At 38.9% G+C, this 22,509-nt stretch overlaps 2 protein-coding genes across 4 annotated transcripts in view; one reads left to right on the top strand and one right to left on the bottom strand.

The window, feature by feature from the left end:
- The window catches only part of znf385c (zinc finger protein 385C), a 155,474-nt gene that overhangs the window by 96,338 nt on the left and 36,627 nt on the right, over positions 1 to 22,509 (bottom strand). The window lies entirely within an intron of this gene.
- LOC146576498 (uncharacterized) lies at positions 6,363 to 10,356 on the top strand. The gene is made up of 5 exons (XM_085271809.1): positions 6,363 to 6,763; positions 7,653 to 7,903; positions 8,071 to 8,238; positions 8,359 to 8,454; positions 8,905 to 10,356. The coding sequence occupies exons 2-5, from the start codon at positions 7,760 to 7,762 to the stop codon at positions 9,220 to 9,222; spliced, it is 726 nt and encodes a 241-aa protein (XP_085127935.1). The 5' UTR covers positions 6,363 to 6,763; positions 7,653 to 7,759; the 3' UTR covers positions 9,223 to 10,356.

Below are 22,509 nucleotides of genomic sequence, written 5' to 3'. Positions count from 1 at the left end.
CAGTTCTTTGGGAGCGCACAGGGAGGGCATTTGTTCACTCTGTTTGTGTGTGTGTGTTTGTTTGGCAATGAATGTGTGTTTGTTTGCAAAAAAGAAAAAAAACAGGGGAAATTTATTATATTATATGTATAATTATTTATACAGCATCACGCTGATCCCATCAGTGGGGGATCAGTTACACCTCAAAAGAGAACTTGGACAGGACAAAATCTGATTTCTTATTAAAACCTACAAGGTTTACATGCGGTTACATGAGGTTAACAGCATTAAAGATATTTATATTATAAGATATCCAAAATGACAAGCTAAGACATATCATGTCTGTCATAGCCTTTGTGAAAGATATGGGATGTGGTAACAGTTTACAAGCTTTCTTGTGATGTATCTCCACCGAGCAGAACTTCATAAAGACCAATTATCATGTTTACTTCTTGTCATTTGAACCGTCTTGTAAATTAAACCGCTTGTACATTTGCTTGCTTTTAAAAGTTTTTCAAAGCAGACCATTTCTATTGCAGTGTAAACAACCTACCGCAACAATCCGGTGAGCCTCTGTGCTCAAGCGCTTGTCAACAGTATGAAAAAAAAAAAAACAATTTCCTGTAAGCGGCTGGTGGGAGAGAGATAAGCAAAGTGAGAAAACCCAAAGTTTCAAATTTGCATTCATGTGTTACAAATGACACAAGTCTGTGTCTGGTCTAAGGAGCTGGTTGTTTCATTAAAAATAAGGATCTGCATAACACTAGTTATTTCAGTCTTGTTTTATGAGACTTAAGCAAATATCCTAATACTGTCACGGACCGCCGGGGCAGACCGTGTGGAGAGTGCGTGGAGGACTCAGGTGCAGACACGAGTGACACGGGAGTAAACTTTAAACAAAAGCGAGCCTTTTATTGTGGCTGGTAACGCAAGAGAAACAAACAAGAATAAGGGCAGCTCAAAAGCAATAACTAAACAGAAACCTAAACTGGGAATGAACTAAGGTAAGGCTATGACTACAACAGACCGGGCATGGAAACATGGAGGGTGGGAACACAGACGACGCAACGCAGACTACATGAAACACAGAGACTAAATACACATGAGGAATGATCAGGGGAAGTGGCCACACATGGGAACGCAGCTGACACACATGAACTTAACGACAGGACAGGAGGAGTGAAACTGAATACACTGACAGTGAATGCAGGCCTTCAAAGTAAAACAGGAAACATGAGACATGAACCGGGGAGACGTAGTACAGGGGGAGGTGACATAACTGACAGCATGAACTTGACAGTACAAGACACACAGACATGAACACACGAAGGGCAAGGGAGACGTAATGCAAGGGTGGTATATACAGATGGCTGGACTAACTTAATGAACCTAAACAATCAATAAACATCAAAATAGACTAAACACAAAACACTGGGTCGCACGACCCAGGACCATGACAAATACACATCTTGCCAAATTAGGATTTCCTTTTCATTGTGTTACCTCATCTACTTCACAACATGTCCATGTACTCTTTGGTAACCACAGAAGCACCTCTTTTTTGTAGCATAAACAGAAGTTTCAAACAGTAATATGCAAACTTTATAGCAACCAACAAAAACTGGAGTTTCCTTTTTTTCTTTTTATCTCTTATTCTGTTTTACTTTACATGGTTTTATCTTTCAAACAGTCAGTCAATCTTTGTCTTAACTTTTCTCTTTCTGCATCTCAAAGACACATCCCCCAGGAAGCAGCTATTAATATGTGCCGGATGGTTTCAAGTTATGTGAAATACACATTCTCATCCTTGTTTGTTGAATCAGACTGTGTTCAAGCTTACAGGAACATGAGCAAAATTAAAATTTATGTTTTTGGATGTACAGTGATGGATGACTTTCGTATTGTTTTAGGATGTAAGAAAAAGTCAGTTTTCTCTTTTCGTGCTTTGGGGGGATTTTATAGCAACATGTCAAAAAGACTATATGAGCGTGACATCCTATATGGATTGTTACCCCCCTTTCGTTAAATTATGCGCGCCGAATAAGCCAGATGCATTAAGTCACAGTGGAAATAAACGTGAATTGTGTGCACTATTAAACAAAAAAGAAAACTACACAATGGAGAGGGTAATCTACAGCTTTTCCTAACAGAGCTCAAGTGGAATTTAATCCTTTCATTGAGATTTCACTCAGAAATGTTAGTACTTCAAAACGGTGCTTGAGAGAGGAACGTAGAAAAGGTGGAATGAATGGAGCCGTAAAGATGAGCATGTAGGAGTTATTTAGTTCCACGTCGATCAAAGGATGAGAAGAAACATCTGCTCACCAGTTTGCAGCTGTATGCACACTGCTGTTTTGAAAACTGTTAAAGTTCAATAAAGGATGCAACTTGGTATTTTTGATTTGTGCAGCTATAAAGCATCAGATACTCATCTGTTACAACCCTGACAAATAAAGATTTTGCATTGTACGATTGTTCACTCGCTTCTTTTCCACCGAGTTTTGCCTTGTATTTATTACCTCGCAAGAACAAGTTCTGTGCCTTGTGCTTTTCAACTCTTATTATTCAATGACACAGTTCCCTTCCAGAGTTACTGTCATGCACTCGGTCAAGCATAGCAGGTGAAACTGATGCCAAACACCAGCTTTTACAGTTTTCAAAAGGCACACAACCACCGCACTGAATACGCTGACTCCATCTAGTGTGGCCCATTTATTTCTCGACCGCAAAAAAACAGACCAGTCCAGTTTTTACACTACTGTTCAAACATCCGTCTACCTCAAGTGTTCCAAAGTTAGCCGATGCAGGAAAACAGGCGCATATTCGCCTTATTCACATTTGACCACAAACTCAGCTGGGGAACTGCCCAGCAGGAGTAAACACAGACACTGGGAAAGTTTCCATACAACACTAGATATACTTAGACATGGACAAACCCAGACTCAGCCACAGTTACAACATATGCACACACTTACACACACACTGCTCAATCAACCAGATGCACAAATCCACAGAAATGCAGATGGGGAGACACAAACTTAACTCTCCTGGAGTCCAGATTTAAGATGTGACTTTGTTCACCTCCTTTCTAAGAGGTGATTATTTTACAATCTGCTTTGGCTCGTGCCACCATCCTCTTGTCAGTTTGTGTCTGTGTGCTTCAGCAAACATCTAACACAATCTGTAAGAGCTAAACAACACAATCCCCTGACAGTTATGAGCCGTTGTGAAAGCAACAGCAATATTTGGGAGAGGCACTGCTGAAGTCATTTCCAGCCAGGAATAAATCTAATTAATTTCTTAATGGCTAGTCATCTTCATCCCACAGGGCATCTGTTGGCTGAGGTGCGACACAAAACGCTGGCGGTTTGTGAGCCATGCCTGTGGTGTTTGGCGTATCTGCAGAGGTATTCTGATGACCAGATTTAAAAATAACATCAAGGACATTTGCCACCGCTGGCTTGAACATGCATGACTGAGAGAATCACTCAGATTTATTAGTACTGACTGGTGCTGGCTTCCCCTTCACTCACTTTCACTGCAAATTATGCCAGAAAAAGCAGTCCACCCTCTAAAAGGGAAAATTTTGACTGTCCTTTTTTCACTCATTCTAACTAATAATTACAAAAATGTACAACCATCTGCTTTACCAGCAATCCACAACCAGCAAGATTCAGATAATGCTGTGTGCTCTGACAGATGTCTGGGGAAATGGATTTATTCAGATCTGACAGGCCACAGATTTTGCAGAGAGAGTGTATGGATTTTTGCTTTCAGATAAGAAACTCTAATCCTGCAAGTAAGGATGATGTGCCCTGTATGACTTTCTCAAGACACTAATGCAATTATCAGCTAATATGTTCCGATACTTAAATGCCAAACTCTCACATTTTCAAAGAAAAACATGCAATTCCCCAGATAGTTTACAGAGTTTTTCACATAGAGGGGGAAGCAGGGAAGCATTTCTAGCCCAGATAGCATGACTGATGAATGGGAGGAAAAAGACTGCCTTTAGGACATAGGAGAGAAGGAAGAAGGGTGCAAGTTGGGCACAGGTGCAGTTCATCACTCTACTGCATGCAGCTGAAATTAAGTACAGCCTTTTTAACTTCCTTTTTATGCCTGCACATTCCTGCACCCACAAAAACAAATACGCAAACACACAGTCCTCCATCTGTGTAAACTTGTTATTCCACTAATATATTTTTAAAGTGGGTAGATGATTGTAAGCTCTTTAAAAAAAAAGTGAATCAGAAGGCAGTTGTGGCTAGGGATGGCCTCTGATCTGTTTCTCTTTAAGAGCGAAAGAAACTATGTGGAGCAGACGTTCTCTCACAGTGTTATGTATAATTAAGGAATCCATGGTATTTTGACCACACAGTTTTTAGACAAGAATGACCTGAACAGATTCAGACTTAGCTGGCAGAGAAAGAGGAAGGCTGTTACAGGCTCCTGTTGGCAACGTATTAAAGGGATCATGTTCATCTTTTGCTGCAGCTCCACACAAGCTTTCATCTGTCATCAAGTTTAAACACATTTTTATAAAGGTGTAAAAAAGGTGCTGAACCCTGAAATATTATTTGAATTACGCTGGTTGAACACGTTTTGATTATTTTGATGTTATGTAACCACAAACGTCTGAGAGTTGTTCAAATGTAAACTTCTTTTCCTTTACCAGAACAAGATGTTCCTATCTAATTTATGTTTGTATATATTAATAGGGAAAAAGATAATCAATCCAGCTAAATACAGGCGTGGTGTCTGTTTAAAAACTAAGTGATGCTTTGATTTAAGCTCATGAATCAAACTTATGATAAAACAAAAGGGATGTTTAAATCCAAATATTTCTCATATGAATGTAGCCTTGCGACTGTTAATCATGAAGGTGTGTTATTAATTATTAAAAATTAAGACATTTACTTTAATTTACTCATAACAGATTAAGGTTAATAATCCAAACCATATAATATGTAACTGAAAAAACAGGTGATTTTGACACAATGTTTTCTATAAATTTCATTTTTCTTCATTATCAATTGTCATGAGAATCTCTATATGTTACCTTTAGTGGCCACACCTACAGCATATACAAACATCATGCATCAAACCTGCCAACCTGTTTCCCCAGCGAGCAGTGTACAGACGCAGTTGAAACCTGAGTCTCATCCCTCCGCAGCCACTTTTCCACTGTAGAAATGCTTTCAAAATTAGAAAGTAATAAACAAAATAAGCAAACAACAAGAAGAACTAGACTTTAAACTGCTGGATTAAAACCATCTCATATTCCTCTCTATTTTTTATTGCTGCCTCTTTTTGCTGATAGCTTTTAGGGAGGAGGCTTCTTTGAAGCCCGTGGTGTATTGTTTACAAGCATTCCTAATGAGCCGCTTCTTCTCATTGGTGTGATGCGGGGCTGGCTGATGGTAGTTGTAATCACTGAGAGGATTTGATTGCATTAGCCTCATCCCTACCTGTTGTTAATGACATTAGTTCTGTAGGAGGACATTCATTAGAAGCAAGAGAGCTGAGTTAGGTTTCCTCACATGTAGGGAGAAACACTGACAAAACTGCCTTCTCTGATGTAAACAAATCTAATTTAGTGATGCTTTTGACTATTTTATGCTTTTAAAAGTTATACAGGAAACAGGTATTTGTTCCGATGCAGAATCCACCCTAAGAAATAACAGAAGTTCTGTTATTTCAAATGAGGTGGACCACATAAAACTAAACATTTCCACTTTTCCACATATGTCTGAATGGACACATACAGACACATCAGTGCAACAGGAAGGGGTTTCTGAAGATAGAAGAAATGCAAAGGTGTCCTGATAAAGGGAGATAAAGGCCACTGCTACTTCAGTTTGACATGCTGTTTCAGCATGTGGTAAGTGAGACTGATTCAGCTGCACATGTCTATCTCTCTCTCTGTGTGTGTGTGTGTGTGTGTGTGTGTGTGTGTGTGTGTGTGTGTGTGTGTGTGTGTGTGTGTGTGTGTGTGGTATTCAAGACTATCCAACTGTATTATCCAGGGATCAGCTATGGTGTTGATGCTGGCGTGCAAGTTGTCCTTGCCAATGAGCTACTCCTGCATCCATCCGTCACTGTGGCACTCCCAGGATTACATACCTAGAACTAAGAGCACTTGTTATTTATGTTGCCATGTTACTCAAGGGGACACACAAAGACAGAGATTATTAGAGGCGATACATACAGTACAGAAGGGCAAGGAGTCTGGTAGCAGATGGTTTGATGCCCGTAGAACACTAACTTTAACTTTTAGTAGCCACACTGTAAGACCGAATAGTAATAGTTTGATAAATGAAATGAGTTCCAACTACTTAAAAACCTGTTATAAGTTCATACACCTTTATTTTTTTGAGTAGTTTGAACAATTTTGTTTTTTCAAGTTATCAGTACTTGAATATATTGATTAGTTTCTAGCATTGCGCTCAAATAATTTGAGTTTTAACACTGACGTCACTTACGTGCCTACGTACGTACCTACGTGCGCCACCTGTTTCTTTATGAAGTGCTGGCAACCATCTTGGATTCCTCGCTTCGAGTGCGAATGCCCGCTCATTACCCCGAAAGAAACTTGTGGAACGTTAATATCCGAACAGAAATAAAAACATTTGTCAACGGGTTTTTTGCGGCATTGCCTTTGACGCTGGATAAAGGAGGGCATGCTATGGTATGTTACGGACTTTTGAACTGGAACAGCTAACCCTCTGCACTTGGCTAGCTGCATTTACCGCCTTCGCGGCATCTTCAGGAGCGCTTTGTGGTAAGTTTTATTTTTTCTGAAACTATAGTTCTCCGTTGTAATATGGGTTTTTATCGTCATAAATGTACAACTCTAGCAGGCATTTAAGAATTACATGCATGCGTCGTTTTATCCATGTCGGCTTGGCCCCAAAGTGTTTGCATGAATTATGCTAATACGCTCATATTTAGTATAACACATTATTAGTCCCTGGGACTAATAATGTGTTAATAACTTTTCTAATCTCTTACTATTTTAAAAGAAGTCTTTAGAAGGCATTTCTGGAATTGCAGATTATAAACTGCCTTGTGGTTAAATTGTTGAATCAATATGCACTGCTGCGCTGCTTCACACGTAGCGCATACGTGGATATTGATATTGGCTAGCCCATTTGCTAACTAGTGGAACTTAAAACTTACGTTTAGTTCTCTGGAGTTGTACATATTAAAACTGGGGCAGCAAAATTGTAGGCACAGGACATACTTACAAAAGCAGTGAATAATCATTACATAATTACGCGGTAGAACTTGGTTTACATTGCAAATAGTTATGTATACCAAGTTGAAATGTAGAATCTTCTGAACTGTAAAATTGTTGTGCCTGGTCTATTTTAGGTTAGCTTAAGGGTGAATCCATCAATAATATATTTACCAAACAGTTATTTTTTCGTTTTATTTTATTCTGATGCCCAGTGTTCATTAGTGAAAGACTTAGTTTTTTATCTGTCAGGGGCTGGGTCTGTGAACCAGCATTTTGAGTTTATTTTGTAGTTTTGCTTTCTTATGTTATATTGAAATGAGGTGAAGTTCTTGTATTGTTGTTATTATTAGTTAAGGTTTAGTTGAGTTCTGGGCTGGTTATGTTTCATCTGTGTCTCCTTGGTTGTGTGTCTTTTCTGTTCTCTGTGTAGTCTGTCTTGTCTTCTGTGTTTTACTGTTATGTCCATGCCAGGGCAGAAGTAAATTTTCAGGGGTGAAGATGCTGTTTACCTTGACCAGCTAAGACTACAGATTGTAGATGAAGTCGAGAAAAGTGAAAAGAATCCTGATTACAAAGCTGATGCTCACAACTTTGGCCTTGCAATGCAAAGAGATCATCAATGATGACCTACCAGTAGGTCAGATCCTGGATTGCTGGCCTACTCTGAAATCCCAGTCCCAGGTAAGAATGTATATAGATGTATCTAACAAGATGTATTTTATATCAACCCCTGTTATCTGGCCTGTCTGAACAAATTATGCCTTTGGAGTGTAAGGATTTTGATGTATTTTGCAAAGATTTATAGACTAATTGAAACTTGTAAACACAAATGTATCCTGTGTGTTCAGATCTGTGCAGAATTCCACAGGATTACAAACCTCCACCTGAAGAACCACTTTTATGCTGTGCTGGACCAACATGCTCCCCGGCTCCAGAGCTTATTCAGAAAGAAAGCTGTTTGCACAGGGAACGTGTCTGATGTCCTGTCTCAGCTCTTCAGAAGCTATAATCTCCAGGTTAGTGAGTTTTTGTCTTGTTTTTTGAGCTTCATTTGATTTGATCAATTTTTCAATTTTAATTACCATTCTTGACTAGGTTAGCCAATAATTTAAAATAAAAATTTTCTTGTGATGTAGGAACAAGCTGATATCCATGCCCAAAGTGCTGGTGTGCTTCATGCCCTCTCTGCCTATTTGTACGAAGACACCTCTACCTTCATCAAAACATGGGATGTAAGTTTTGGACAAAGTTGTGAACAATATCTTAGTAGCATCCTTGTTTAGATTTCTCAAAACATTATGACACTTTGAGAGTTTGAGAAGCATCTCCATGCTTGGATCTGTCTACAACAGTGTCCATGTCACATAATGGAAACACTACATGTTTTTAATGTGCGTAGACCTTCTATAATGTTCCTAGCCCAACCATACATCACTGTACAAATGAAAAAAATATATAACTCCTATTGACTTTCTGTTGTTATTGCTACGAAGAGGTATGACTTTGCTTTACTAAAAGTACTATTTTTGTCAGTTTGTTTTCTCAAATCTTGGTGTGTTGTGGCTTTTTTGTTGTTCAAACAATTGATTTCTGAGCTAGTAATAATCCAGAAATGTGACTTGTATAGATGAAACTAAGAGAAATAGGAATTCACTAACATGTAGTAATTTTGTTTTCTGTAGATGATGCATTCTGATAGACCAGATATTAGTGAAGTGCCACTTGGACTCCTCCTGATCAGAGCCAATTCCAGCGATGCAACATTCTTCTGCCCTGAGAAGACTGCAGTTTTGGTCGAGGGTAACATGATCATTGTTTTCACCACCCTGGCTGATGCATTTCTAGTAATATTTGGACTGACTGACGTCCTGCACCTAAGCTACCCAAAATGTTTGGCCAACATTTTTGACTTTATTCAGAAAGTTTTGATGGGTCTGAAGGGTGGGAAGTTGAAGCCCAAAGTGCTGAGTCTTAAAAATGATCTTTTGGCAGCAGAATAATGTCCAGGATTCCTACACAGCCCTCAAGTGCCTGTTAAAGCAAGTAATTCAGTTTATCATGTTTCCAAGTCTGGATAAGTTTTTTATAAAAAGAGAGAATAGAATAAAGAAATCTTTGCAGACTCTGTTTCATACTTCATTATCTAAAAGCCACATCCAAAGTAAAAGGGGTGATTTTATTATTTTTATTTATTTTTTTCCCCCCATCATCACTTGTGTTTTAGTTGATTTTGATTGTGTTTTTAGTCAGATAACTGTAAATCTATAGAGAAAATGAAGGACAATCTCATTTCTGGCTTCTAGGTGGGATCTTGAATGTCACTTAAGGAACGTTCCTCCTGAACTACTCATAACTGACATAAGGCGCTAAGGAGGTTTATAACACTTTGTTTATGTCTCTAAAGAAGTATTTTTCTATTTAAAATTTTATTGCTTTGTTGTTGAGACTGTGATTGCACTCTACAAATGTGCATTTTGCATAACCACAGTACTGGCATATTAAAAAGGTTACCAATTATATTTCAGTGTATTAGCTGCACTATACTATTACTTTCATTCGGTTTTCCCACCTAATAATGCAGGATTTTCTTTTCCTTTTGTTTGTTTTTTTTTAATAAAAAGGCCATACTCATGTGTTAATCAAATTTGAATACTCTTAAAACATGTTGTGAAATTCTTTATTTCTAATATTGTAACCTTGTGCCAAAATTTCTGACATTATTCCCTATAAAATGTGGTGGATTTATGTCTTTGGGCTTTTTGTGTCAAAGTAACTCAATAAATCTGTAACTTGAATTTATATTTTCTGTCTTATGTTTTTACAAGTGTAATTATTTTGGGCACTTTTTTTTTTTTTTAAATCAAATTCAAAACACAGTAGATTTGGATATTACAAGCATTTGTATTTAAAATTTTTGAGTTGTATTAGCTTAAAATGGTTAACATTTTGAAACTAAAAATTAATTCCTTAAAGTTACTTGAGCTAGATTTGTACTTGAAACTCAAAATATCAAGTAGAGAGTACTAAACCAAAAATGTGGATATAACATAAAAACATTTATCAATGGTACTTAAAAATATTTATCTAAAGCTAATAAATAAAGTGTGTTTATTTAACTTTTATTTTTAAGTTTTAGTTACTTAAAATATTTTATGTAATCAGTTTCACCAAAAGTTTTGAGTAAAATTTACTTATTGGGTTTTACAGTGCAGAATTGTCACAAATTCTGAAAAATGCATGGAAAACTTTGGAAAACTCACCTTTGCTAAGGCTGAAATTATTAAGTCAATTATTTTTTCACAAGACCAGGATTATATCTTTTAATATTTGTTATTTACATTTAATATACATCGATGAATGTATGTTAAAAAATGAACTATGACATATACATAGTCCTGTAAATTATATATTTAAAATTGATTCGCTACTTCTAAACAATAGATGTCCTGGAATACAAGGAATAAAAGAAGTCAGAATAGGAAACAAAGCAATTGTGGTTGGTTTACAGTTTTCTACAAAGTTTTCTTCTGGTTCAATAATATCCCTCCGTACAGATTTTTATGCCCCATGCATGTAGAAACCAAACCTCTCATACACATGCCTCTAGCTTGGCAGTGTACCAGAATACAGAGATGGATGGGAGCTGGATGATGTGAAAACAACACCAAAGTGCAATGACAATGAGCATAATCTGCCTGTAGTTTGGTCCAAGTCTAAATTTTTTCATTTTCATTCACTGTCATCCATAATTTTTGGAGTAATCCTGCAAACAAACTAGCGAAACAGACAAACCAATAACCAGGTTATATTATTATAGATTTGTTGGAGCAAATATTTCTTTATAGTAGACACCTCTTAAATGCAAGGTCACATCTAGCAGCCTCGCTGTGTTCACCCGCTAACCACCACTATCTGCGTACTGTGTGGTGCTGGGCAAGTGCCAAACTATCAGAGTCTGCCAACACTTGTGTGAAAGCATTTGCCAAGTACTGGCTCAGCGATAGTGAAACGCGAGAAACAGAACATTAGCCTTCAAAATAAAGTTCTGTCTTTTGAAATGTGTCTGTACCAGCAGTAAGCCACAAGTTTTATTTTAAAGGCAAATTGTCTCTGAAGTCAACTTCTTCAGTGGTAACCTGGTAGCAACCAAAGCAAGCAGGAAATTGTTGGCAGAGCACTGTATACCTCTTTTTGACAAATTTCACCTAGCAACAGTCAACAGCCTCTTGGCAACTGATCAGGGAATACACATTTTTCCTTAACACCCAGTCACCATCAGGGGGGCTGAATGATCTCTAGGCCTGCGTGGCTGGGGCCTTCTTTTAGAATTCACACTTCTCTCCACATACTCATCCTATAAGGGTCAATGCTGCAAATAAACCTAGAATTGTGGTTTCCTTTTTGACTTTATTTTAATAATAAATCTGAAAACATAAGACTGACCTCTTAAAATAGGCCTCACTCATTCACATCTTTGGCTTTACCTTGAGACTTAATAATTTAACAAGTTAGCTTTGCAGTGGTTAACATTTAATGAAAATAAATACAGCTCAATCATTTTATACATTAGTTTCTTGAGTTTCTTGACTTTCCTTTCAGCAGTATATAGCCAGGGCAGAGAATAATAAGTAAGAGGTGAGCAATTGATTAAAAATACTGAATACTTCTAGGTTCAAAGGAATGTTTAAACACATTAACACAGCTATAGAGCTCCAATGAAACACATCTCTCTGTCAAAAAATATCACGAATGGCTTTGATACAATATTTACATCCTTGTCAATACTCACTCATAGCAGTTTGTCTCTTATAGCTTACACTTGCCTCTGTTACATCTCTTTGATCATGTAACTTTAACACATTTGCAAGCAGTAATCTATTATAACATCATTATGTCCATTGGGAAAGACCATCTCTGAATCAAGGAGGGGCCTAAGGGTACATCTGTCACCATCTTACAATGCTGTGATTGCAGCCATTCCCCAAGTCTCTGTGAATGGTACTCATGGCCATTGATCAGTGGGCTTTGATCAGTGGTTGTTGATCAATGGTCATGAGAATTTGCATAATTAGAGAGGAACTGACCTCCCAGCCCATTGTTTCTTCAGTGGGCTGGTTTCAGTCATTATGCAAATGTACTGTTTATAAGATTGGGGAAACCTGCAGTCAGCTGAGACTGAAGAAGTCCCTTGGATGAGGGGCGATCGTGGCTCAGGAGTTGGGTGTTTGTCTTGTAATCAGAAGGTTGCCGGTTCGAACCCCGGCTCGGACAGTCTCGGTCGTTGTGTCCTTGGGCAAGACACTTCACCTACGGCTTCACCTCACTTCACGGCTTCACCTACTGGTGATAGCCAGAGGGGCCGATGGCGCGATATAGCAGCCTCACCTCTGTCAGTCTGCCCCAGGGCAGCTGTGGCTACAACTGTAGCTGCCTTCACCAGTGTGTGAATGTGAGAGTGAATGAATAGTGGTATTGTAAAGCGCTTTGAGGGCCCCGAAAAGCGCTATATAAATGCAATCCATTATTATTATGAGTGACGAAACGTTTCTCCCACAAAACGCTACATCCAGATGAACAGAATAAACTTTTGGAGATTTACTTATGTGGATGATTGAGAATGCATCAAGACCCATTGTCCATTTTATCTGAGAACTGCAGTGACAAAAAAAAGAACAAATCCATCCACATAACATTTGCACAGTTTCCTGTGTTCATATGCTGCCCTGTGCATATACTGCATAAATAAGCCAGAAATTCTAATCAAGACTATGCGTCTATTGCATGTGAGCAAGTGGTAGAGCCTGTGTTCACAATGTGGCATCCTTGCTGTGAGCAATCAGACAGAGGCCGTACTCTGCTGCCCCTGCACTCCAAAAGCCAAAGCAGAGATGAAGCGCTGCAGGAGTGCGGGTGGAGGGTGCATGACACTGCGCGCGCTCCTGTAATGCAAGTATTATCCATGCCAAAACTTTTATAGGGAAGTGTATTGGCTTTGTTAACCTTCAGGCACCTACAGAAAGACTACACACATACTGTAATCTATGCTTGGAGTCTTTCCAAACAAGTCCATAAGTACAGGCAGAGATGATGAACAGCCAAACAGATGAATAGACACATTCACCATCGTAAATCTGTAAATCAGCTATTAGTAACCTCTGCATGGTACCTGGATCACAGACAGTCTTTTACAGCCAAGATCATGGGTAGCTACTGTGGTTATGCCGTGGCTGATGCATTGCAATTGCATGCACACACTTCTGTGCAAACACTTAGACAGTTTGTACTTGACACTGTGTTTTAGCCCGTTTGGAAAAAGCAAAAGAAAATTAAACTGCACTGCTGACAAAAAAGACAAACGACTGCAACCTTCGAACTCCGCGAGCCAATTAAGTTGCCCCTTAAAATTCCTCGCTGCTCTATGACCGAAGCTGTCTGCGAAAAGCCAAGCATCACGTCTTGTGCCTTTCACTTAGCACAGCACACGTGACTGCTTTTGGGGCCTGGTTGTGCCTTTGGGCATGTAGCCAGTTTCCTGTCTTAAGTGTGAAGGTTAAGGGAGGAAAAGGCTCATGAGGAAAAACTTTCTGGCATGTATGACTGTAATGAAACAATGTAGTGCTAAAAGTACCACCTGTATTTCTACATAACACACACCTACATGCAATAGCACACACATCCTTCCCCCCTCCCTCCTTGCACTTGCTGGCACATCTTCCCCTTTTCTATCAGCATGTAAAAGACCCCCAGGAACCTATTAACACTGTTAAACTAGGGTAATTATGTAGCTGACACTTTCAACGCCGAGCAAGAGGGAGGTTGCCTAAAATAAAATGACGAAATGTGCGCGTGAGAAAGCGCAACTGCACAATTGTGTATGATGTTCGATGATGTGCGCGCCTCGTCAAATGCTCTCACAGGAAGTGAAGTGAATCAGTCAGGTTGCCACTCATAATTACGGGACTATTAATAACAAAACATGCTGCTGTTACCTCCACAACAGCCTTAACTGCTGGAATGAGTCCACTAGGAAAATAGTCTTATCACCATATCAATTATTCAGCCCTCGTTAGTGCATGCTCTTTATGGCTGCACAGACATTTCACTGCTGGTTATATATCTGTTTCCTAATGTATTTTGGGATAATGGTGAGGATCAAGCGCCCTCTCCATCACTGTCTTAGTGTCAGTGACTAAGACAACTGCTGCTCATCAATCACATGCTAAACCTCTATAGAGAAATCAACATACTGACAGCCTTTTAAAAGCAGGAGGACCAAGTTGCTTAGAAAAGCCCAGGAGGATTTGATTGGCAAGAATAAGAAGGCACACGCAGAGGCTACTATTTATGAGATTGTTTACAGATAAGGAAAGTGGTGATATTAGGCTTTTGGCGACAGGTAATTGAAGACTTTAAGTTAAAGAGTTAAAGTAAGTGACAGTTATTTTAATCAGAAATAAACTAAAGCTCAGACAAAAACCACAGATAGCGTGTCAAATGACAGATGTCTTCTCAGTAAATTTACTAGATAACCAGAATTGCATCTGCTATTTACTTGAAATAGAAACAAACATTTTTTTAACTTATATCTTAATAGGACGCTTCTATTTTAATAAATGCAAACTTAAACTATAGGCCATAACATCGGAAAATATACCACAATGACTTTGTTTTCTTTGATGCTTGACACTGTGGGTGGGTGATAAGCGTGGCTTATCAGTAACTAACTGAACACTAATCTTAAATCTTACATATTCAAATCAACTCAAAGCACCTATATGAAAGTGAAGAATACTTTCTCCTGAAGGATAAATGATATGCTTCATAAACCATGACAGTGGATTTTAAATCAACCAATCAAGGTGTGATATAAGTGCAAACTTTCAGCTTTAATTCAATTAGATTAACAAAAGTATTGCATTAACTATTTAAGAAATAAAGCAATTTTTAGAGAATCGGGAATTGACTCTGCAGTCAGTGACTGCCTGAAGTCTAGAATGACTAAATGCTGCATTTCCTCCCTTGAATTGCTCTGCCAGGCCTTTACTGCAGCCACCTTCAGTCGTTGCTTGTGTGTCCCTGTGGCTGCAGTTTTGCCTTCAGTAACTGAAATGCTCTGTTGGGTTGTGATCAGGTGACTGACTGAGTGACTGAAGAATGTCTTATTTCTTTGCCTTGAAAAACTCTTAGCATGTTTTGGGTCATTATTCAACTGCCATCTGATTAGTTTTGCAGCATTTGGCTGAATCTGAACAGAGAGTATAGCCATGTACATTTTCACATCATCAATACACACAAGTGTTCCACTGGCAGTCGTAGATGTCCATGCCATAACACTCCATCATGTTTGACAGATGATGTGGTATGTTTCAGATCATGAGGTATTTTTGTCCTTTGCTATACTTTTTTCTTCCATTCATTATGGTACAAGGTAATCTTGGTTTCACCTGTCCAAAGACTACTTTCCAGAACTGTGCCGGCTATCTGATGAAGTCTAATTCTCCTTTTTAAGAAGAAACCAAACTATACATGTGGCCACTCCTAAAGTTTTTATGAAATGAGTTGTGACATGCAACAGGTTTATTTAAGGTTTTCAGCCTATAATATCCATAATATCCTCCTTCACTTAAATCAACATCTATATTGACCTCAAATTGAGAACTCCAGTGAAAAGCTAGTTCAGCACGTGGAATTACTCTAGATCTTTTATCCACTTAATTTATCACGACATATTGAAGGAACAGAACATGCAAGTCTCTGAAAATGGGGGACAATGTATAAAAATGATTTGAATTCCTAACGACTTAAAGCAATACTTTTGTTAAACCTACTTAAACCTTCAACCTGAAATTCTGCACTTAAATCACACCCCGACTGTTTGATTAAAATTCACTGTGGTGTGATGGAGGCAAAATTACAGAAACAGTGTATCTGTGTATCTTTGTTCCAACACTTACTGATCTAACTGTATGATGTCAACACGGCTTTAGAATGGCCACAAGATGAGAAGAGGTTTAAAAAATCTGCTTTTTTAGCCTAATTGCGAGACAGTATGGAAGCCCGCTTCCGCCACTAAAAAAAATAGTTAATAGAAATAGAAAACTGCGACTTATTAACTAGAAATTTTGACTTACATTTCTCAAAATTTTGAGTTAACAACTCGAAATTTCAAGTTAGCGTTGCTAATCAGTAATGTATGTGAATGACGTCGTTTCCTTGTTACCCGGAAATTGAAGCCCTCGGCTATAAATGCTGAAGCTACCAGTATTGTAGCCAGTCATCAATGCACAAATTGCTGATTATTTTCAGCGTGGCTTCACAAATGATGAAATCCTTGTGTTATTAGCTGAATCACATGGCGTTACTATCAGCAAACGTACTCTCGAAAGCGCCAATTTGTTGCGATCCGGTTTTGAGTGCACATTCCACCTAGATTACTGATTGGCAGCACTAACAGCAATAATTTCAAGTTATTAACTCAAAATTCTGAGAAAAGTAAGTCAAAATTTTGAGTTACTTTTCTCGAAATTTCAAGAAAATAACTCGAAATTTTAAGTTATGGATACGTTTTTTGGGCGGAAACGGGCTTCTATAAGACAGTGTTGACTGCAACTATATATCTAGAGGATAGTAGTACTCTAGATGGCTATATATAAATCCTTCTCTCACAGACAAAAAAAAGACAAAACACTCAAAAGGAATACAAATTAGTATAAAGAAAGTTTTAGTTCTTTGTATTGAGATTTACTTCTGTAAAAAAGAAAATCATACAGTGAGCTGCTAATGTACTGTAACTGAACACAGCCCTATGATCAGAATAATAACGTGATATAAGTAATCCCACTGACTACTTTAAGTTACACATTTGGCAGTATAGCCCATGAGAATAATAATCAGTTGTAATGTAATACACCTTCAGAGCAATCTCTCCAGCCTGGCCAGCAACCAGCAGTTTAACACTTAGTGTGACACAATGATAAGTTGCTGTTATACAAGATACACTCTTAGAATAGTGTGATGGATCAATGGATATAGTGGTGACAAGTGAGAATGTCAGAGGGTGCTACAACAGTACTATCCTTAGGTACTATGTGATATGTCGCTATACTGCACAGCCACTCTGAAAGTTGGCCTCGGCTTACCGCTCTTACTCAAATCACTGAAGACTGCCACTTTGAAATCAACAGCAGCCGCAGCTAAACTCAGACTGACTTCTGGCCTTCTGCTGGGTGTCTGTTATTACAGCCGTCCAGTTTGTTTTGATCAACTTTTTGGTTTTGCCCGGTAAGAAATCCAGTTGCCTTATCTAATTTTAACAGACTTGATGGGCAAACAGAGACAAAAACACCACAGAAAGAGATAAGAAAGTGAGAAACGGAGGTTTCAAGCTTGCTTTGCTGCCACTGAGCTCAGTCTCTTTCTGGAATAAGAGGAAACCCTAAAACTTAAACCCTCCCGGCTTCATAGCTTAGGCACAATATCACATATATATTACATTGATATATGATTGCACTTTATTTAATATCACACTGGTGTGCTAAAGCTGGTGTAAGACAAGAAAAGAAAAGCGCAAAGACCAATACTTGAAAACCTGTGGAGGTGCGAAGCTGCCTATCCCTGCATGTTGGGATTAATTAGTCATAATGTCCTTATCTTTCATCCCACAAGATGTCTGTTGAGTGAAATATGGCAGCATCTTATCAGTGAGTATGTGTGGGATGATAGTTTTGAAAGCCAATAAAAAGTTAAGATAATTAAGTCTAGCATGAGTCTTTTGGCCCTCCAGATGTTTATACAGGATATTCAGTAGGATATGACAGCATCCTCCACCCCTCTGCTAGTCCAGATTAAAAGGGATCCAATGATTTATCCACCTGCTGTACAGCTTTCTTTTTAATGAGCTTCTACATCGACTTCATCAGCAACGATATTCAAGCTAACAACCTAAGGCTATTCAGCGGCATGGGTGGATTCTTTTTAGCCACGGCCCATTTCCATATCTAGGGCAGCAGTTGTAGGCGCAGTGACAACATAAAGATGTAGTGAAAAATGCGTCTAAGAACCAATTACTGTCTCTGACTCTCTCAAAGATTCCAAGAGGCTTGACAATTTTTTGCTGTAAACAACAGGCTTCGAGTTTTAATCACGAATAAACTTTATAAGCAATGCAGAGACAGAGATGGGACATTTACAGTGATTTGATAGTGATTTGGAGACTTTTCTTAAAACTTTAAACTGGTCTTTAAGATCCAGTTCATTAAGGAAATTCATTATAAAAGATTATATGACTATGAGAATATGTATGCTTGTCATCGACCTGGTCATTCCACACAGCAAGCACCAGTGACATATGCTCAAACAGAAATGGAAAAGTGGATGAGAGTTCTTTCCTTTTTAATTAACTTACTCTGACAGTATGTGACACTTACAATAGAATTCAAGAATAAAGTCTGACATCCTCAGAAATTTTTTTAAGTGCTCCCACAGTAATCCACTCCTCTGGTGTGGATTACTGGAGTTCGTATGCGTCCAACACATATTTTATCCACCTGTCTCATACTCCCCCCTTTTGCTGCTAAAACAGCCCTGACCCATCAAGGCATTGACTCCACTAGACCACTGAAGATGTGGTGTGGTATCTGGCGCCAACAGGTTAGCTACAGATCCTTTAATTTCTCCAAGTTGCAAGCTGTGGCCTCTATGGATCAGATGTTCTTTCCCAGAACATCTCATAAAGGCTCGATTGGGTTGAGATCTGGGGAATTTGGAAGCCAAGTCAACATTTCAAACTTGTCATGCTTCTCAAACCATTTTTGAACCATTTATGCTTTTCTGCAACAATACTTAGGTAAGTGGTAGCTGGAACCAAGATTTCCCAGCAGGACATTGTCCAAAGCATCACACTGCTTCTGCCCGCTTGCCTTCCCCCCATAGTGCAACCTAATGCCAAGTGCTGCTAATGAAAATGTGATTAATCAGACTAGTCCACTTTCTTCCATAGCTCCGGGATCCACTTCTGATGCTCACGTTCCCATTGTTGACAAGATTCAGCGTGGGTACCCTTAATGGTCTGTGTAGCCACATACACAACAAACTGCACTGTTTATTCAGAGATCTTTCTTTCTATAAGCATTAACTTTACTGGATCGGACCACACGGGGCAGCTTTCGCTCTCCGTGTGCATCAGTGAGCTTGGCTAAACATGACCCTGTCACTGGTTCACCACTGTTCTTGGACCACTTTTGTTAGACACTAACCACTACAGACTGGGAACACGAGAGCTGCAGTTTTAGAGATGCTATGTCCAAGTTTGACAATTTGGCCCTTGAAACTCACTCATTTCCTTATACTTTCCCATTTGTCCTGCATCTAACACATCAACACTGAGAACAAAATGTTCACTTGCTGCCTAATCTATCTCATCCACTAACAGGTGGCATGATGATTACATAATCAGCGTTACTCACTTCACCTGTCAGCAGTCACAATATTATGCATGACTGGTGTATCCCTGAGGTGGCTCACAAGCTTTATTCCATTATCACTTATTAGCCGTAAGATTTAGTCATGGTGACCGATAGAATTACAGTTTATAGGTCACAGAGACCACAAACTATTTGTGTCCTTGCTCAAATTACTGAAAAACTATTGATTTTGAGGATAAATGGCTAAGAAAAATAATACTGACAGATGTGAATGCAACAAAACAGCTACTCTTGGCACCACCCCTAGAGCCACATGGAAGTGAAAAGATTTCCACATGCTCAACTGTCTCACAAGCAATCAGTGTGTAGACAGGGAGCACGTGTTAATTCTTCAACTAATTATGCCTTTATCACCACATTAATCATGAATCCACTGAATTCATTATTCCCAAGTAAGAGAATGCCAATATGCAGTCATTATGGCCTATTTTTGACTACAAATGATAACGGCAGTGGAGGTTACTGAATGACAGGAGAAAGATGAAAATCACTCTTCCAGCACCAAATGGACAGACAGTTAAAAAAGCAGCAGTGAGCTTGATTGTGTCTCTCTATCACCACAAGAAAAAGGAAATGAGGAAGACGAAAAGAGAACAACATAAAGAGGGAGAGAAAAATGTAGGAACGAGCGCTGCTCTCGACTCAGAGTTAGAGAGAGACAGAAATGAGATGCCATTGTACAGAGATGTGAACCTGAAGTGGTCCACGACTGATGAGCAGCTCTGATTGGGTGCAGCAGATGGTGAGCACATATACACACAAGGAAATGACGAGAGCTAATGATGCATAGAAGAGAAGTACCCCTCTCCTCTACAGAGGACAGTCACTCTGCTTTTTGCATGGACAATACTTATTCTAAATGACCTTACCATCTATTCATGAGGTGTATGTATGTGTGTGTGTGCGTGAGTCTCTGTGGGCTCGTGTCTGCCCTGCTTCAGGGTGACCAGCAAATTGAAGTCTCCACATATACAAATACACATACATGCAGACACACACTTTTCTTACTTTGAAAGAAAATGCAGAGATCTGTATCTTGGTTTGTGAAAATAAATCTCTTCAGTGTTTATTTAGCTAAGAAAAGACAACTGTGAACAAATTCTCTCATCCACCAACTCACTGCTCCATTTCTGTATACTTACAAATTCCTATTGAAACGATGTGTATTCTTCACAAGCCAGCATGCCTTTCATTTTTATACCTACAGGCATGCACAGAATTTTCTGTCACAGAGACAGCTGCCCACACTCCACTGAAACAAAGGTGAATGGCATTTGATTTGTGGGGTTAAAATTATTAATAATTTAACAGACAGCATTTCTACTGGCATTTATTCATGTTTATATACACTCACCAGACACTTTGTTGCTGGTACTTTGGCTATCAGAACTGCCTTGATTCATCATGGCATAGATTCAACAAGGTGCTGGGAACATTTCTTAGATATTTTGATCCACATTCACATGTCAGCATCAGACATGCTGCTATAGATTTTTCAGCTGCACATCCATTACGACAAACTCCCACTGCACCACAGTCTAAAATGTTTTATTGGGAGTGAGGTCTGATAATCATAGAGACCAGCAACAATACTCAGGTAAGCTGTGGCATGTAAATGATGCTAAACTGGTAATAAGGAATCAATTTACTTCATTCAACAGACTATCCCCTACACCCTTACACCACAGCTAGCAGCGTGAATGACTGATACATATCTGGCCCTACCATTCAAATCTAAATTTATCAGAGCAGGAAGTCTTCTATTGTGCAGTTTGGATCCCATGCAAACTGTAGCCTAATTTTCCTGCTCTTAGCTGACTAGCGTGCTCCTGATGTGGTCTTCTGCTTCTGCTGCTCTCTCATACCTCGGTTGTAATGAGTTGTCATTCAAGACACTGTTGCCCTCTTATCACTCTTAACTTCTTATTCACTTCTGATCTCTGACCGGAGAACTGCTGCTCACTGGATATTTTCTCTTTCAGAACATTCTTTAAACCTTAGAGATGGTTGTACAAGAAAATCCCAGTAGAGCAGTGGATTCTGGAATATTGAAGTCAGTACTAACAATCCTCTAAGGTCACTTAAATCATATTTTTCCCCAGTATGTTTTTCCCAATAAGTCATCTTGTCTATTACTATTTGACTAAATATACTGAGTTGCTATCATGTGATTGGCTGATTAGAATGTGTTAACAAGTAGATGATCATGTGGACCCAGTGAAGTGATGGGTGAGCCCCGGGTAATCTAAACGGTTACAACATAAAAATAGCTTAGAGCTAATATTTATGGCACTGATTATCTCAATAAAATGCAGCATTCTGCTGCGAAACCTTGAGTCATTTATGTGGCTGTTACTTTAACATGTGTACATGTGTACTTTAACATGGGAAGAGCACACTTTGATGGCAGTGGCCTCTTCCGGGGGGCATTGTTCCCTGCCATATGACAAAAACACATCAGGACTGGTACAAAGAGTATGGCATCAAGACCATGGTGTGGGATTGTCATCAAACTCCTATCAGATCAAACATCAGCAGGATGCGCTGAAACAAGCCCAATCCATGGAGGACCCACACTGTGATCTACAGAACCCAGAGGATTCACTACCACTGTCCTCTTACTTAACATCAGAAGACATCCTCCAATGTCCCAAGTTCATTCCCTGAAGTAACAGAGCTTTTTTGGCAGCTTAAACAATCTATACATATTCTCCTGCTGCACTGCATATTCCTTCTCTTCCTTTGTCTACCTTGCTTTGCTTTTTTATGATGGTTTTTAGCATCTAACCTCTTATGAAACAATTC

Source organism: Mchenga conophoros, linkage group LG4 (assembly GCF_057382185.1).
Source record: "Mchenga conophoros isolate Kocher_MC1m ecotype Shallow Benthic linkage group LG4, M_conophoros_male_GT1.1, whole genome shotgun sequence".
NCBI classification, from domain to species: domain Eukaryota; kingdom Metazoa; phylum Chordata; class Actinopteri; order Cichliformes; family Cichlidae; genus Mchenga; species Mchenga conophoros.
The sequence above is the reverse complement of the archived record's forward strand: the minus strand, read 5'-3'. Positions and strand labels throughout refer to the sequence as shown.

What these genes read in the sequence shown, in the direction of transcription:
- LOC146576498 (XM_085271809.1), top strand. Translation starts at nt 7,760, where the DNA reads ATGAAGTCGAGAAAAGTGAAAAGAATCCTGATTACAAAGCTGATGCTC. An exon ending in CTCTGAAATCCCAGTCCCAG is followed by an intron (nt 7,904 to 8,070) that starts GTAAGAATGTAT and finishes CTGTGTGTTCAG; the next exon opens with ATCTGTGCAGAATTCCACAG. An exon ending in CCTTCATCAAAACATGGGAT is followed by an intron (nt 8,455 to 8,904) that starts GTAAGTTTTGGA and finishes TGTTTTCTGTAG; the next exon opens with ATGATGCATTCTGATAGACC.